This window comes from Scheffersomyces spartinae, assembly GCF_019049425.1.
Source record: "Scheffersomyces spartinae strain ARV_011 chromosome Unknown scaffold_10, whole genome shotgun sequence".
NCBI lineage: Eukaryota > Fungi > Ascomycota > Pichiomycetes > Serinales > Debaryomycetaceae > Lizanozyma > Lizanozyma spartinae.
The window spans coordinates 111,876-126,675 of record NW_025065057.1 but is presented as its reverse complement, the minus strand read 5'-3'; the positions used below and the strand labels follow the sequence as shown (position 1 = coordinate 126,675).

Here is a 14,800-nt window from a genome sequence, read left to right as displayed (position 1 = left end):
GCATTTTTCGCACACTAGTGCTAGAATCAGTTAGCAGTGAGGTTTGGTACTGGGACTCTTCTGAAAAATTTTCTCCTAAATATCGTTTTCCTCTATTTAGAGAAATTTCTTTCTTCTACCTTTGGTTAATCGTTATAATACCATAGTTATCCAGACACAATGGCTGAATCTCATAGATGTATGTGCTTATACAGTTATTCAAAGAGTGTTGAACACTGATTAGCAAGGGAGTAGTGATGGAGTGAAACTTTGTAAAAGGTTTACATATAGTTGAACCAAGATATACTACTCTACCAGTGAAATATTACAATGTGGAAAATAAAAATATGATTTGAACATCTTCCTAAGAAATAGAATCTGCTAGTTGTATTAAAGAGTGAAGTTTTCATTACGGATTTTAGTACTGGCCTTTGTTCTATTCCATGTTCAAGATTTACATGGCCATTCCATTCAAAATTCAAGTTTTTGAAAATATTTTGAATTCGGCAAAAGAAGAGTAACCGATATGCCAGTTGAAGCATTCATTCCAAAGTGTATCCAAATCTCCATTGACCTCCAACTTTGCAAATCAGTTATATTGAGCACTCATGAAAAGTATTTTTTCAGTTACTAACAATTATATTTAGTATACGTTAAGGGTAGACACGTTTCTTACCAAAGATCCAAGAACGTTAGCAACCCTAACGTTTCCTTGATTCAAATCGAAGGTGTTGCCAGCCCTGCTGAAGCCAAGTTCTACTTGGGTAAGAGAATTGCTTACGTTTACAGAGCCTCTACTCCTATCAGAGGTTCCAAGATCAGAGTCATCTGGGGTAAGGTCACCAGAACCCACGGTAACAACGGTTTGGTCAGAGCTAACTTTAAGAAGAACTTGCCAACCAAGACCTTAGGTGCTTCCGTCAGAGTTATGCTTTACCCTTCCAACATCTAAATGAACTAATGAGGTTGTCTTAGTTCACAAACATTTGATTATTATGGATTTGGGAGTATGAAAAGGTTTATTATACATACTTGTTGGTTTTTGCATTACACATTCTTTTCTAAAGACAATCTCTATTCCTTTTCGAATGCTTTGTGAATCATGCGGTTCATTTAATGTTTTTTTGGGGTTCGATTGGGGATCGTGATTATACAAATGTTGAAGTTGGTTTGCATTGATCGTTATGTTTTTCTAGTACATGGAACTAATGTTTTGGTGCCTTTCATTTCTTCTTCATTTGGTGCAATTGAAAATCAAATTTAAAAAGTGAAATCTTCTAATAATCTTCTTTTTGTCTATGTACTTATATATATAATGTTAAATTAAAAAACATTCACGTCAAGTTTTGCAAATTGTAAGCGGTAAAGTGTTGAGTAAGTCGATGAAGATTTATTCGATTCAATGAGATCACGTGACCATTACTTGGTACCACGTAGGAACAAGTTCCCTTTTGAACGAGTTTGACAGTCACCAATGATTTCTGTGTTTAGTTAAAAGTCTCTCAGTTACTGTGTTGATTAACTCCGTAGGGCCGATCAACTGAAGGGTGAAGTAGAGGACTAGGACTATTTCCTGAGACAATAAGGAATATCCTTCTCCCAATATAAGAGAAGGAGAGACAATGACAAACGATGTTATTATCAAACAAAAAGAAGATGTGAGTGAGTCTTCTCAAGTAACGAAGAACGTTGATGATGTCTCTACGTTGGCGGTTGCAGGTAAAGAAGAAGCAGAAGTAGAATCACAAGATATCGTTGTGAAATCTGTAGAGGAATCGGCGGTGGAAGAAGAAATCGAAGAAACCGAAAAAGTTGTCAATACCAGTTTCGAACCACATGATAACGTAGTTGTTGATCTGATTTCTAATGGTAATGGGCATGAATTTGATAAAGATGAACGCATTAGACAGTTGGAAATTCAAATATCAATGTTGAAGACGGATGGCAGTCAATCGATAAATTCAGATAGCACAGAAGTTGAAGCGCTTAGGAAACAATTGACTCTGATAGTGGATGAACGGGATAATATTAAAGCTAATTACGACACGTTGCTAAGTAAATTATCCGGGATGAAGCAAATTTTTTCTAAAATGAAAGAAGCACAAGCTGAATTAGAAGAACAAAAGGCAATAGCATTAAAATTAACTGAAGAAAATGAAGATATTAAAGGACAAGCTGAGAAGCTAACATTTGAAAAGGAATCACTTGCCGAACAAAATCATTCTTTCAAAGAAGAATTACAGGATTTAAACGGTGAATGCGATCGATTATCTAAAACATTAACTGAATTAAGACGTGAATTACTGTCAAAAGATGAAAGTTATCTGGAGGACAAATATGAATTAGAGAATGCCAATGCTAAATTGCAGAAGAAAGTGCATGATTTGAAGCAAGAAGTGAATGATTTGAGCGTATTACGAGATGAATTGACCTTAGAGGGGAAAGATTATCAAGGCAAGATTGATACCTTAACAGAGAGGATAACTGGGAAAGATGAAGAGATTGCTAATTTAGAAGACCAAATCATTGAGTTAAAGAAAGCTATAAGCGAGAAAGAAAATGAATATGAGGAACAATCTCAAAAATATTCAACCCAAATATCATCCCTTGAAAGCAAAGTTGCTGATCTTGAGGAAGAAAAAAGTATATTAACCTCAAGCGTTAGTCAACTTACTGATCAAGTTACATCCTTAAGTGGAGATCTTAATCAAGTGGAAGAGTTAAAATCCGAAGTACATTCCAAACTGTTACAAATTGGGAAATTGAGACATGAAGCAGTTATTCTCAACGAACACTTAACCAAGTCTTTAACTATGATCAACCAACAGACAAACAATTCCAACAATACTGTTGATAGGGAATTGATTTCTAATGTAATTATATCCTTTTTACAAATACCCAGAGGGGATACCAAAAAGTTTGAAGCATTACAATTAATATCAGCATTATTACAATGGGATGATCAACAGAAAGTGGCTGCGGGCCTTTCTCTGGGAGGCCAAAGAGCAAATGGTGGTACAAAGGGTCAGCTTGCTCATAGACAAAGCTTCATTAGTTTATGGACCGATTATTTGGAGAAGGAAAGCCATACGTGAGTAGCATCATCAAACTTATGTATTAAGTCTTGCATCATATGGTAATAGTTAAAGAAGCACAACTTAATATAGTATACATTTACTAAAGTAATGTAAACCTTGTAGGATCATTTTTATCTTGAGTCCTACTCATGTTGCGACGCGCAAATTAAACACAGAAAAGATCATCAAAGAAAGGGACAACCAATTACATCTTTCCTTGTATCAACATACCGTACACAAACAATGGTTAGCATTTATGATGTTCTAGGCAATAGGGCCAAGGTATGTAACCCGGGAAAGACAATTGAATTGTTGATTTAGTACTAACGTTATTACTAGAAACCTAAAACTACCACTACACGTCCAAAGGCTACGACTGCCTCTCCTAAGAAAGCTAGTAAGTTCTTCAAGAAATCAACGGAAGAAGATGTAATAGATTTAGATAATGATGATGGTGATGAAGATTATGTTGATAAGGATGAACCCAAAGAGGAAGGCAAAGATATAGACGATGACCTGATGGATGAAGATGATTTGGAAATAATCGAACCTCCAAAGCCAAAGACCACTAGAGCAAAACCAGATGCTTCTCGTTCAAGGAAAGTCATGAAACCACCAATTGATATTGCAGATGAGCCACCAACGAAGAAAGCTAAAACTACTCCTGCTAAGAAGAAGACAACAACTCCTGTGACTTCTGGGTCAGAATCTATAGCGGAGAAAGTACTTGCTACGATTCCAGATGCAGTTTTACCTGAAGTGGATCCAACTAAGAAGGTCAATTTCTTTGCCTTACAAGCAGCAAAGGATAATGCTCCACAACCCACTGGTGATATAAATATCCCAGAAGCTCAACCAAATTGTTTAGGAGGATTGACCATAGTGTTTACAGGTATATTGCCCAATTTAGAACGTACACAAGCAGAAAACTTGGCTAAAAAATATGGTGCTAGAGTGACAAAGTCCATTAGTGGGAAGACTAGTTTGGTAGTCCTTGGGGATGATGCTGGACCTTCAAAAGTTCAAAAGATATCATCTTTAAACATAAAGGCCATCAATGAAGAAGGATTTATTCAATTGCTTACGTTAATGCCCGCAGATGGTGGTGATGGTGTTGCCGCTCAAAAGGCAAAGCAATTAAGAGAAGAAGAAGATCGTAAAATAATGGAACAAGTAGAGAGAGATGTTGCTCTCGAAGAAGAGAAGAAACGTCAACATGAACAGGAATTAAAAAAATACAGGAAAGAGGAGGAAAGAAGAGCCAAAGAAAAGGCTAAACAATCGTCAACACTACCTGTTAAAAGTGAAGACATTTCAGAGAATCAATTACTTAGTCATGGTTCATTCCCACAATCTCAATTACCAAAAGATGAGCCCAAGATAATTCTTGACGAAGATAAATTATGGACTACAAAATACAAACCCACAGATATTAATTCATTGTGTGGAAATAAAGGGTCTGTTTCTAAGCTTAAGAATTGGTTAGAAAATTGGTTTGAAAGCAGAAAGGGTCCAGGAAGGGAAAGTGATGGGCTGAAGTTTAGAGCAGTTTTGATCAGTGGACCTCCTGGTATTGGTAAAACAACAGCAGCCCACATTGTATCACAACAACTTGGATTTGATGTTTTGGAAAAGAATGCCTCTGATGTTCGATCGAAATCACTTTTAAACCAGCAAGTTAAAGGTGTTTTGAACAACACTTCAGTTGTAGGATATTTCAAACATAGGGGTGATGCTGTTGAAGATAAGAACTCTAAGAAATTTGCATTAATTATGGATGAAGTTGATGGTATGTCAAGTGGCGATCATGGTGGTGTTGGAGCATTAGCAGCATTTTGTAAGGTGACTCATATGCCGTTAATTTTGATTTGTAATGAACGGACACTTCCTAAGATGAGACCACTTGTTGCATGTACTTATGGGTTAAGATTTCAAAGACCACTGGAAAAGGACGTAATTTCCAAGTTATTCACTATTGCTATGAGAGAAAAAATTAAAATGGATAAAGAAGTTGTTGGTCAATTAGTCCAAGCAACTGGTGGGGATATCAGACAAATGATTAACCTTATGTATACAGCCTCGAGAACTCAGAAGCAATTTGGCCAGGTAGAAGCCACTAAAGCATCTAAACAGTGGGGTAAGGAGGCCATTCTTAAACCATTTGATATTATTCCATCATTCTTTGGAAACAGAATTTGGCATGAAGGAGCTAATCATAATTTGAATGCAAAGCTTGAATTGTATTTCAACGATATGGATATTGTTCCACTTATGATTCAAGATAATTATCTTGGATGTAAACCTAGCAATGCTGTTTCAGAAAAGGATGCCTTGAAGAAAATTGCAAAGGCATCAGACGATATTCTGAGATCTGATAGAGTTAACTCATTAATTAGATCTAGTGAACAACAATGGTCATTACTTCCTTTCCATGCTATACTTTCTACAATAGCCCCATCATACGAAGTTCACGGACAGTTACTGCAACGGATTAATTTCCCTGCTTGGCTAGGACAAAACTCGAAAGCTATGAAATTCATGAGACTTTTACAAGGGGTCCAATATCATACCAGGACTTGTACAACTTCTGAAAAGATTGAATTAAGATTGGAGTACATTCCACTTATGGCACATCGACTTGTTGACCCATTAAAAGGTTATGGTGAAGACGGTATTGAATCAGTTATTGATTTCATGGACTCTTACTATTTAAATAAAGAAGATTGGGACTCAATTGTGGAACTTGGGGTTGGAAAGAATAAAGATACCCTTTTAACCCAAGGATTAAAGCCTGCAGTCAAATCTAAATTCACCCGGAAATATAATGAATTGTCACATCCTACTATTATATTAAAAACTGGAGATTCTGTTTCCAAAGGAGGGGCAAGGGCACCAAAAGTTGATTTTGAAGATGTCGTGGAAGATGATACTACTAGTGATAAATCTGAAGAAAAGGACGCAGAACAAACTACTGATGTTACAAAGGACAAACAGATTGGAGTTAAAGTGAAAACTCATGAGCAATATCTTAAAGAACAAGCTAGAAAGGCTAAAAGGAGAGAAAAAGATGCCAAAGCAAAGAAGTAATTGATGCATTCTTAGGGGGCTCTTTCATACTATCAATTTACACAAACAAACAATTAAACACTAGTATATAAGTCTATCGCATAATACATACAAAGAAAGTATGTATAATTCATCTACAGTGAATTTAATTAGTGTCATTACTCCATAGAGAAATATAAATGTCGTACCTTTTCTCTACTGCATATAAGCATCCTCGATTTAGAACTCCCCATTCACAGTAGCTCAAGGTGGACATTCATTCTACGACTTTCTTTGTCAGAATCATCATCAATAATAAGTGTCTTTGATTACCAATTTGCTCTGGCAGCATGGATAACCCGACACCACTCTTCAACATGCCTGCCAATCAGGGTACGCGTAAAAGACCGAATATAAATCTTGCCTATCCAATTAGTTCGATACCCCATCAGCAGCAACTTCAACAAAATGTCCCTTCCGCTTGCCCATATCCAATATATAATACTGTTGCTGACGATATAGATTCTCCATATGGACACCCGTCCCCGTATTCGATTTCCTCCATACCAGATCGAAGCCAGGTGTCAGAGTCTACCACCAGTATACCGAGTGTGATTCAAAACAGCAATCAAATGGACAAACATAAAAGGTATAATCAAGAATATGTTCAGACTATTTCAAATGATAATGATAGGAATAATAGCAATAATAGCAATAATAGTCAAGATGAAGGTCTTCCTTCCTTTTCCGTTCCCAGTCTATCGATTAATGTGGCTACTTCACAATCTCCTGTGCTGATACCTACTCCCTTAACCACACCCATTATATTTCCATCAAGCGATAAAAAGAAACCTAGAAGGAAACCTCCACCAATAGACTTCACCAGTGTGGTTGGCAGTGCTCTGTATAACGAAGCAGATCATCATAGTACAGTTCGTCCACCAGTGAAACCTCTTAGTAAGGCTAGTACTTCTAGTAGTCTAAATACTTCCATGAGTGGTTCTACTGGTGGGTTATTGGATGTATCTGTTTTGGAGCACAGTTTACCCAATTTAAGTCCAATACTATCTCCCTATTGTGAAATAATGAGACCAGTGACAACCAATGAATCTAAATCAAATATGACAAGTCTGCCAGATAGCATAGAAGATCATCATTCAGATGCCACAAATACAGAAAGACGAAATTCTTCAAATGAGGGCCTTTTATCACGTATGGAGGTGTTTGATACTCTTACCAGTGATGATTGGCATTATATTGCCAACTCAAATAAGATTATTGAATTATCAAAATTAGGAGAAGGTAACGGAGGGAGTGTTTCAAAGTGTAAATTAAGTCAAGGATCTAAAATATTTGCATTGAAACTAATTAACCCTGATCCTAATCCTGATACACAGAAACAGATCACTAGGGAATTACAATATAATCAAAAATTCAAATCACCTTATATTGTGAAGTATTATGGAACATTCATCATAGAAAGACAATCAATGATTGGAATTGCTATGGAGTTTATGGGTGGAAGATCTTTAGATGCAATTTATAAAAAGATTGCTGAAATGGATCCCAATAACAGATTGAATGAAAAGGTTTTAGGGAAAATAGCTGAATCTATTCTTAAAGGATTACAATATCTTCATCAACAAAAAGTTATTCACAGAGATATTAAACCTCAGAATGTATTGGTAAGTTCTGATGGATGTATTAAAATATGCGATTTTGGGGTTAGTGGTGAAGCTGTTAATAGCCTTGCAACTACGTTTGTGGGTACACAATATTATATGGCACCAGAGCGTATAGAGGGGAAGCCATATACTCTGGCATGTGATGTATGGTCACTTGGATTAACTCTTTTGGAAGTTGCTTCTTGTAAATTCCCATTTGGGTCATCAGGCTCAACAAATAGTAGCGGATCTATTTCACATCCTTTAGGCCCCATTGAATTACTTTCATTAATATTGGAAGCCGAACCAAAATTAGAGGATGAACCAGAAAAGGATATATTTTGGTCTGAAGCATTTAAGAACTTTATTCTGTTTTGTTTAAAGAAACTGCCTTCAGAAAGACCTAGTCCTTCTCAAATGCTTACCCATCCATGGTGTGTACATCAAATGTCAATCAAAGTGAAGATGAAAAAATTCATCAATCGTATTTGGAACGACTTGGATGATTGAATAGGATATTAGGCTTAGGAAATGGAACATCTTAGTAACAAATTTAATATATATTTGAATAAGCGTAAGGATATAGTGTATAATATCGATTTATACTTAAAGTCGTGCGCTGGCAAGTTATATACACTTATTCTAATCTAAAACATACCTTCAATAAGAAGCAACGACTACTATAGTACTAATAAAACTGATCACTAATAACTACATACGGTAATTGCCTTCTACGATAATGTTAAACTACAATATAGCTGGTTGTAACATCCATGATACTCAAGACTACAACAATGTCGCACATACACATAATTATGTGCGACATCCCAATTTGGAATAGGACCCAATCAAAGGTAGACAATTTCAAAAAAAAAAATTCAACATAGAACAACCTTTGACCATACAAACTACTACATTAAACCCATCAAGATGCCTATCCCATTTGAAGGGTTATTGCCCTATGCCATCATGGCAGCCTTTTTCGGAGTTGCCGGCCACGGTGTTGGTTTTGTCAGATACTGGGACAACGGCTGGAAAAACGACAGATTTGATTTAGATGCTTGGGATGAAAAGATGATGAACAGAGATTTTCTTTTAACCGGTGTATCAAGAGGTCAAAGTCAAGAAGCTATAGCACCTGAGCATTTCAAAACAGCCCAAAAGGAATTACAATCCTACTATACTCCATACAGAAACCAATTCTTCAAACTCAGAGAAAGAATGTACAGAGGTTATGTCACTGGGAACTGGGATTTCAGTTAAACAATTCTACTTATCTAATTGTGTCTTCCATATATATATTTATTGGTTATTACGACCCTGACTTATTTTATAAAACAGTTTATAACGTATATATTTTCATTTTATATACAATGCACTTATTATTTGAAATCCTTGTAGGTCCACTTTTCAGTGACTTTAGGTGTATACTTCTTTTTCTTAGCAACAGGAATCCGAGTCTCCACCTTACCAGATTGTTGGATCTTACGCATCTGGTCGTAGAACAAGTTACCTTCGGATTTCAAGTTCTTTAAGTTACTGGTCAATTCGTGACTCAACTTGACGTCTAATGGTTTCTCAAGTGAATCATATTTGAAAAGCTTTGACTTCTTCACGGTTTTTTTAACTTGTTGTTGTAACTTCTCTTCCTTTGCAGTGACTTCGGCAGTATATTGTTCCACTTTACTTAATTCTTTGATTTGGGTCTTCAATTCCTTCAACTCAGCTTCCAACTCCATTCTCTTACGATGTCTTTGCTCTCTGTTTCTCTTGGTCTTGGTCTTGATCTTTAATTTAGTAGGCTCATTTATTGACAACTTATAGTCATTAGTTTCTTCCTGTTCTTGTTGTTTCTGATCTTCATCATTGGTAGCCTCATCGTCCTCCTCATCATCATCGGATTCTGCTTCTTCGTTATCATCAAGAGTGGCAATTAAGTCCTGTATGTGATTCATGAAATCTATCAATTCTTGTCTCTTGGTCTCCTTCTCCTTCTCAGTACCAAACTCCTTAGCTATTAAGTTTTTCCATGACTCTAATGAAGGGTTGTATGACTTACCAGCATCGACGATACCTTCTTCTGTCTCCCTAGACAGCAAACCAATAGGTTTTTCTGATAATGTCTTGGGAGCCTTAGAGGCCTTTGAAAATTCACTAATGGAATGTCCTTTCTGTACATATTTTTTATGAAGAATAGCTTTATGAGAATTGGTATCTTCATTCTTTTCATTCCACAAATCAACACTACTAGCATTAAATAAACCATCAGATTCTAACTTACTTAAAATCTTTGATTCTCCATTAGTTCTACCAGACAAATCCATTAATCTTTTAACCTCTGCCTTACTCACTCTCTTGTTATTTCTTTCAACTTGTAATGCTGGAATTTTTGATTTATTGGTAGTAAGAATTTCAGTACTCTTTAACTTCTTAACAGGCCTATCTGCTCCGTTTACCTTTCTTTTCAACTTGGCGTTCTCTTTTGATATTATTCCACCATCTCCGGATGTATCAATTACAAAGTCCAACTCTCCATCATCATTAGCTTGTTCTCCGAGGGAAATCTGTCTTTCTCTAGCACTTTCTATCCCTTTCTCCACATCTTCAAGGTCAATGTTCTTACGCCATGCCTTTTTACCTTTACGTGAAGATTGAGACTTTGTCTGCGGTCTTCCAATAGCACTCATATTTAAATGCTACTTATTATTATTATTATTAACTGGTTTCTACCCAACTAAATGGAACCTCAAACTTGTGAGATGAGATGAGGTGAAGATCCTCTCAAACAAAATTTATTATATACTTCGTGCGAAACACAATATGGAATTTACTTCATAGTTTCTTCAAACAGTAATACTAGTACCTGGCATCCAGTAAGTTTTACCACCTAGCCAAGTCCAATTGTTCTCTCATTGAAATACCCGAAACTTAATCAGGGTGAAAAGCAAACTTAACCCTGTATTTGATGGGCATCTTCATGGTGGGTGAAGGTAAAGTCTACTCTCCAAATCGATTGGTACTATCCCAATCTGACTAAATTAAGTTCCATAGTGTCAATATAACTTCAAGGTATTCCTTCGTTTAGTTCTTCCTCTGTAGATATCCAACTGGAACTATTCTTTAACATTATCAATAAGCTCAATCAACGTCTTCAACAACGAAAATTGACTAGGATATCCATTCACATTCAAGTAAACGGGCATGTCGTATTTTTTGTTCAATTGATAGGAGACAGACTTGACTAACTCATAGTTTTCACCATTGCTTAATACTGAACTATACCCTTTTATGGTGTAAATGTAGGCACCGTCCATCACAGAAGAAAACACGGGCTTAACATATAATGAGATAAACTTCTCCTTCACATTAAGTACTACCGAGTAGTCTTCAGTTCCAATAGATGCCACTACTGCCGACATTGGTTTGAATGATTGAATCGGAGTGTAAGTTATTCTTTACTTATTCTCTGTCTACCACTGAAATATTTCAATTACTATTGTATTGTGCATCGCACGATAATTGTGGAGTTGAAGAGTGCGTCTCTAAAAAAATGACAACTACAGACAGAAGGACTACTCTTTTCTCAGAATTCTTTTCCTAATCGTAATCCTACTTAGTTACGTGACCAAGGATATCTTTCAATTGCACTTGCTTGTTCTTATGAACGTTTATGAGCACTTTTTCTTGGACTTTAAAGATTTATTTTGAGTAAGATCTATTTCACTTGTCTTTTCAAGCTGCAAAAAATACTTTTGAAGACGTTCAAAGCCTAATCAATGTCCTTGTAGAAATCTCTTTCTTATTTTTCTATAATTTTTTTCCTCGTTTACCTATTTTTGTTAAGATTCCATTGATCAAGAAGTATTGGAATATCTTTCGAACAATTCGCAAGATTTATATTCAGGAATCTCAAGGCATCCAACTCAACAATTGTTGCATGCTACCAGCGACTCTCTGTAAAAAAAACTTGTAGAGTAAGTTACCCTGAGAATGAGGGAAGTAGCATTTGACAGGTTACTCTGAGAATAGGCTGCAAAAGTGAAGACACAAATTAAATGAATTCTTGGAATAAGGAACCCCGACCGGCGGAAAATATTTCCTAATATGGAATCCTTGACTCAGAACTCCACTTGAGTATGTGATGACCCCCAAAGTTTTTTTTGGTTGCATACAAAAGCTGTCATCTGGCCAACTTAAATTTAAGTAAAGACGCAGCGAAGACCCTATATACAGTAACACATAAAGAAATGAAGAAACCCCCACTATAAACCTCGGATTAATTCCTCCGAAAAATGTTGTATTTTAGGGTCACCGCTCATCTCATAATCATTCTGTACTTCTTAGTTACAGCCTTGAGAGCGTTAGGTCACATACAATGGAAATAATTAAGTTTTATTAACTCATGATTCTCTGAACTCTTTACAACCATTAAAGTTCAGGCGTAAATCTACCGATTATTGTTATAGAGCCTACCAGAAGATTCATGAAAATTTAAGCTTAGTGACATATTTTTATTGAACAGAAACATTATTGTCGTCTTTGATCATAGTATTTTCCGGATTTGCAGGGTACAAAGGGTACGACGGAAATCCATACACAGTACCATGGAGTTGCTTAGGGCGAAGCATGTATGATCTTTGTTTAATAACGCATATTTGCCATCGTTCATGTGAATCATAATCCACCCCACAATGTAGTATATGCCGAGATTGGGATATAGCGAAGCTCCCTTTGGTCATCCGAATGCACTCTTATCTCTTCCGGATCTGTTCACCAACATTTCTCACTGGTAGAACAAAACATCTATCCGGCATATTTCCCTTTTGAGTGGCTTACGCTAAACTGGCTTCTAAGTAGATCACACCGTTGGATAAGTTTAGCACCATTTCATATCACAAAGACATGTATTATAAACTGAAGCATACGGCAAAATTGAAAAAATCCCAGTGATTGTGAAAAATCAACTTATTTTCATTTTTACTAGTCTGTGGAAATAAAACATCTTTATAGTGGTGATCTCGTAGTTGGAGAATTATCATTAGCCATTGACTTGGTTATACTTAGCATGAACATCCCCTTGGTGTTATATAATGCAGATGGAACACTTTCAAGTGAATTTTCCAAAACATTGTTGTATAACAGTAATTTTCCACTAAAAATAAAAATTGATTTGAAAGAAATAGCGTCTCATCAAGAGTTGGAACCATATTTTAAGAACTTTGACATAGAAGAGGATTCTAAGCAAAATGTGATTATATTACTGTCTGTGTCTAAGTTACACCTTGACAAGTTGATATCTCGTCTACACAAGCTTAAGATTCATTACAATTTGGATTATTCGCAATTCCGAAGTAATCCTTGCAATTTATTTATCAAGAATATAAGTAAAGATGTCGATGAGTCTTGTCTTGAACGATTTGTGAAATCAAATTGTCCATATAAGTCATTAAATGAAATAGTCATTTTACATCATGATGAACCAAAAGAGAAAAATGGAGTGAACTCTTTAAACATAGGCACATTTGCAATTGCAAAGTTTCTAAATCATTTAGACGTTGATCATTTACTTGACAACAAGCATGTCCTTGAAATGATTCCTAACGAATTCAACTCTGTTCCTACTATCCCATTATATATTAATGCATATATCTCGAGACGAGAACGCACTTTGAGAAGGAAAACTAATTCACTACTGTGTAGTGGTAGTTTAACCAGTTCGCCTTTGAGTTTTGCAGCTAGCAATTCTTACGATAGTGTTGTGCTAACAGACCTTGATAAATTCTTTGGAGGAAAGCTGCATACCTTATTAGAATTCGATAACTTCTTAAGTATTTTCAAGTTGTTTGAACTCAAAATTAAATGCATCTATTTCCCGATAGTTCAAGAAGACGAAAATAATTTTAGAGTGGACGGATTTGGTTATATTACCTTCTTCAGCACTCAGGAGGATATCGATATCAATTTTAATGTGTTGATGTTGGTTTATTATCTACAAGGTTTAACGTACTCACAAGTTTTAGCTTTCAATGATGCAAATCTCACAAACCTTAACGATTCAGAAATTCAACTGACGGGAGAGAATATTAATGGTTTGAAGATTACAATTAATCAAGCAAAGTTCAACATGCTTTTAGAGAAAGATTTAACACCTTCACTAAGCATTGACGAAAATGGCAAAGTCGGAATCCAAACCTTTCAACCGTTGGGTCACTTATTCAGAAGCTTGAACTTCCAAGAAACAAACATATACGTTAATAATCTACCTCTTGCATTCAAGCAAGATGACATTGCGTGGGAATCATTTTGGTCTCGTTTGGGTGATTGTAAGCTGGCCAAAATTATTAAGCCAGACTTCTACAACAATAATAATAATGGGAAATCCAATGCAAAATATCAAAAGACTAATAATATGGGTAGGATTGGCTTTGTATTTTTTAAAGACTTTAAAACTGCCATTCGTGCTATTTTACTAACAAACAACAAGTATTTCCGGTTAAAGAACCAAACAGTCAATATTCAATCTTCATTTGCAATACAAAAGGCCCCAAGTTCCAAACAAAGGTTCTTTGAAACTTTGAGCCAGGACAACACTCAAAGTCCTGCAACAACTAACAGAACAATGGAATACAATTATAGTAATGAAAAGCAAAGCATGCATTCAGAATTCGGAGGTCAAAATATGTCGGTTTTAGGTCAACTCCCTCTTGTGGCTCCACATAGACTTCCTTTAACAGGATTCCCATTTATACCTGACCAACATAATTCAGTGCTTCATACAAGCTCTGGTCCATTTTCCGGAGTACCTTATTTCTATTATCCAGTACTACCTAGTATGTACTATTATTATCCTCTGAATAAAGAGGATCAACTGGATACCTAGCAATATATATAGATGACTTTTGAATACATTTTCTCGTTTTACAATGAAATTAATCTCTTCTGCAGTGACATCTGGCTGCGAAAAGTGCAGCCATTACTCAGATTTGCAACTTGAACATTATATATGCTATAAGACGAAGCCAGTTGTAGACTAGT

At 35.9% G+C, this 14,800-nt stretch overlaps 8 protein-coding genes across 8 annotated transcripts; 6 read left to right on the top strand and 2 right to left on the bottom strand.

Moving 5' to 3' along the window:
* Positions 1 to 159: 159 nt before the first annotated feature.
* Positions 160 to 931, top strand: RPL33B (60S ribosomal protein eL33; the record flags this gene model as incomplete). The annotated part of the gene is made up of 2 exons (XM_043191224.1): positions 160 to 178; positions 627 to 931. The coding sequence occupies 2 exons, from the start codon at positions 160 to 162 to the stop codon at positions 929 to 931; spliced, it is 324 nt and encodes a 107-aa protein (XP_043049236.1).
* Positions 932 to 1,601: 670 nt separating this feature from the next.
* On the top strand, positions 1,602 to 3,074 carry KQ657_000374 (uncharacterized protein; the record flags this gene model as incomplete). The annotated part of the gene is made up of 1 exon (XM_043191223.1): positions 1,602 to 3,074. The coding sequence occupies one exon, from the start codon at positions 1,602 to 1,604 to the stop codon at positions 3,072 to 3,074; it is 1,473 nt and encodes a 490-aa protein (XP_043049235.1).
* A 225-nt stretch (positions 3,075 to 3,299) lies between these two features.
* Positions 3,300 to 6,143, top strand: RFC1 (replication factor C subunit 1; the record flags this gene model as incomplete). The annotated part of the gene is made up of 2 exons (XM_043191222.1): positions 3,300 to 3,338; positions 3,396 to 6,143. 2 exons carry the CDS (start codon positions 3,300 to 3,302, stop codon positions 6,141 to 6,143), a joined length of 2,787 nt encoding a protein of 928 aa, XP_043049234.1.
* Positions 6,144 to 6,733: 590 nt separating this feature from the next.
* MKK2 (mitogen-activated protein kinase kinase) lies at positions 6,734 to 8,275 on the top strand (the record flags this gene model as incomplete). Its single annotated transcript, XM_043191221.1, has 1 exon — positions 6,734 to 8,275. The coding sequence occupies one exon, from the start codon at positions 6,734 to 6,736 to the stop codon at positions 8,273 to 8,275; it is 1,542 nt and encodes a 513-aa protein (XP_043049233.1).
* Positions 8,276 to 8,695: 420 nt separating this feature from the next.
* KQ657_000371 (uncharacterized protein) lies at positions 8,696 to 9,028 on the top strand (the record flags this gene model as incomplete). Its single annotated transcript, XM_043191220.1, has 1 exon — positions 8,696 to 9,028. The coding sequence occupies one exon, from the start codon at positions 8,696 to 8,698 to the stop codon at positions 9,026 to 9,028; it is 333 nt and encodes a 110-aa protein (XP_043049232.1).
* A 119-nt stretch (positions 9,029 to 9,147) lies between these two features.
* On the bottom strand, positions 9,148 to 10,452 carry KQ657_000370 (uncharacterized protein; the record flags this gene model as incomplete). Its single annotated transcript, XM_043191219.1, has 1 exon — positions 9,148 to 10,452. One exon carries the CDS (start codon positions 10,450 to 10,452, stop codon positions 9,148 to 9,150), a length of 1,305 nt encoding a protein of 434 aa, XP_043049231.1.
* A 426-nt stretch (positions 10,453 to 10,878) lies between these two features.
* On the bottom strand, positions 10,879 to 11,184 carry KQ657_000369 (uncharacterized protein; the record flags this gene model as incomplete). The annotated part of the gene is made up of 1 exon (XM_043191218.1): positions 10,879 to 11,184. One exon carries the CDS (start codon positions 11,182 to 11,184, stop codon positions 10,879 to 10,881), a length of 306 nt encoding a protein of 101 aa, XP_043049230.1.
* A 1,646-nt stretch (positions 11,185 to 12,830) lies between these two features.
* On the top strand, positions 12,831 to 14,645 carry KQ657_000368 (uncharacterized protein; the record flags this gene model as incomplete). The annotated part of the gene is made up of 1 exon (XM_043191217.1): positions 12,831 to 14,645. One exon carries the CDS (start codon positions 12,831 to 12,833, stop codon positions 14,643 to 14,645), a length of 1,815 nt encoding a protein of 604 aa, XP_043049229.1.
* Positions 14,646 to 14,800: the final 155 nt, after the last annotated feature.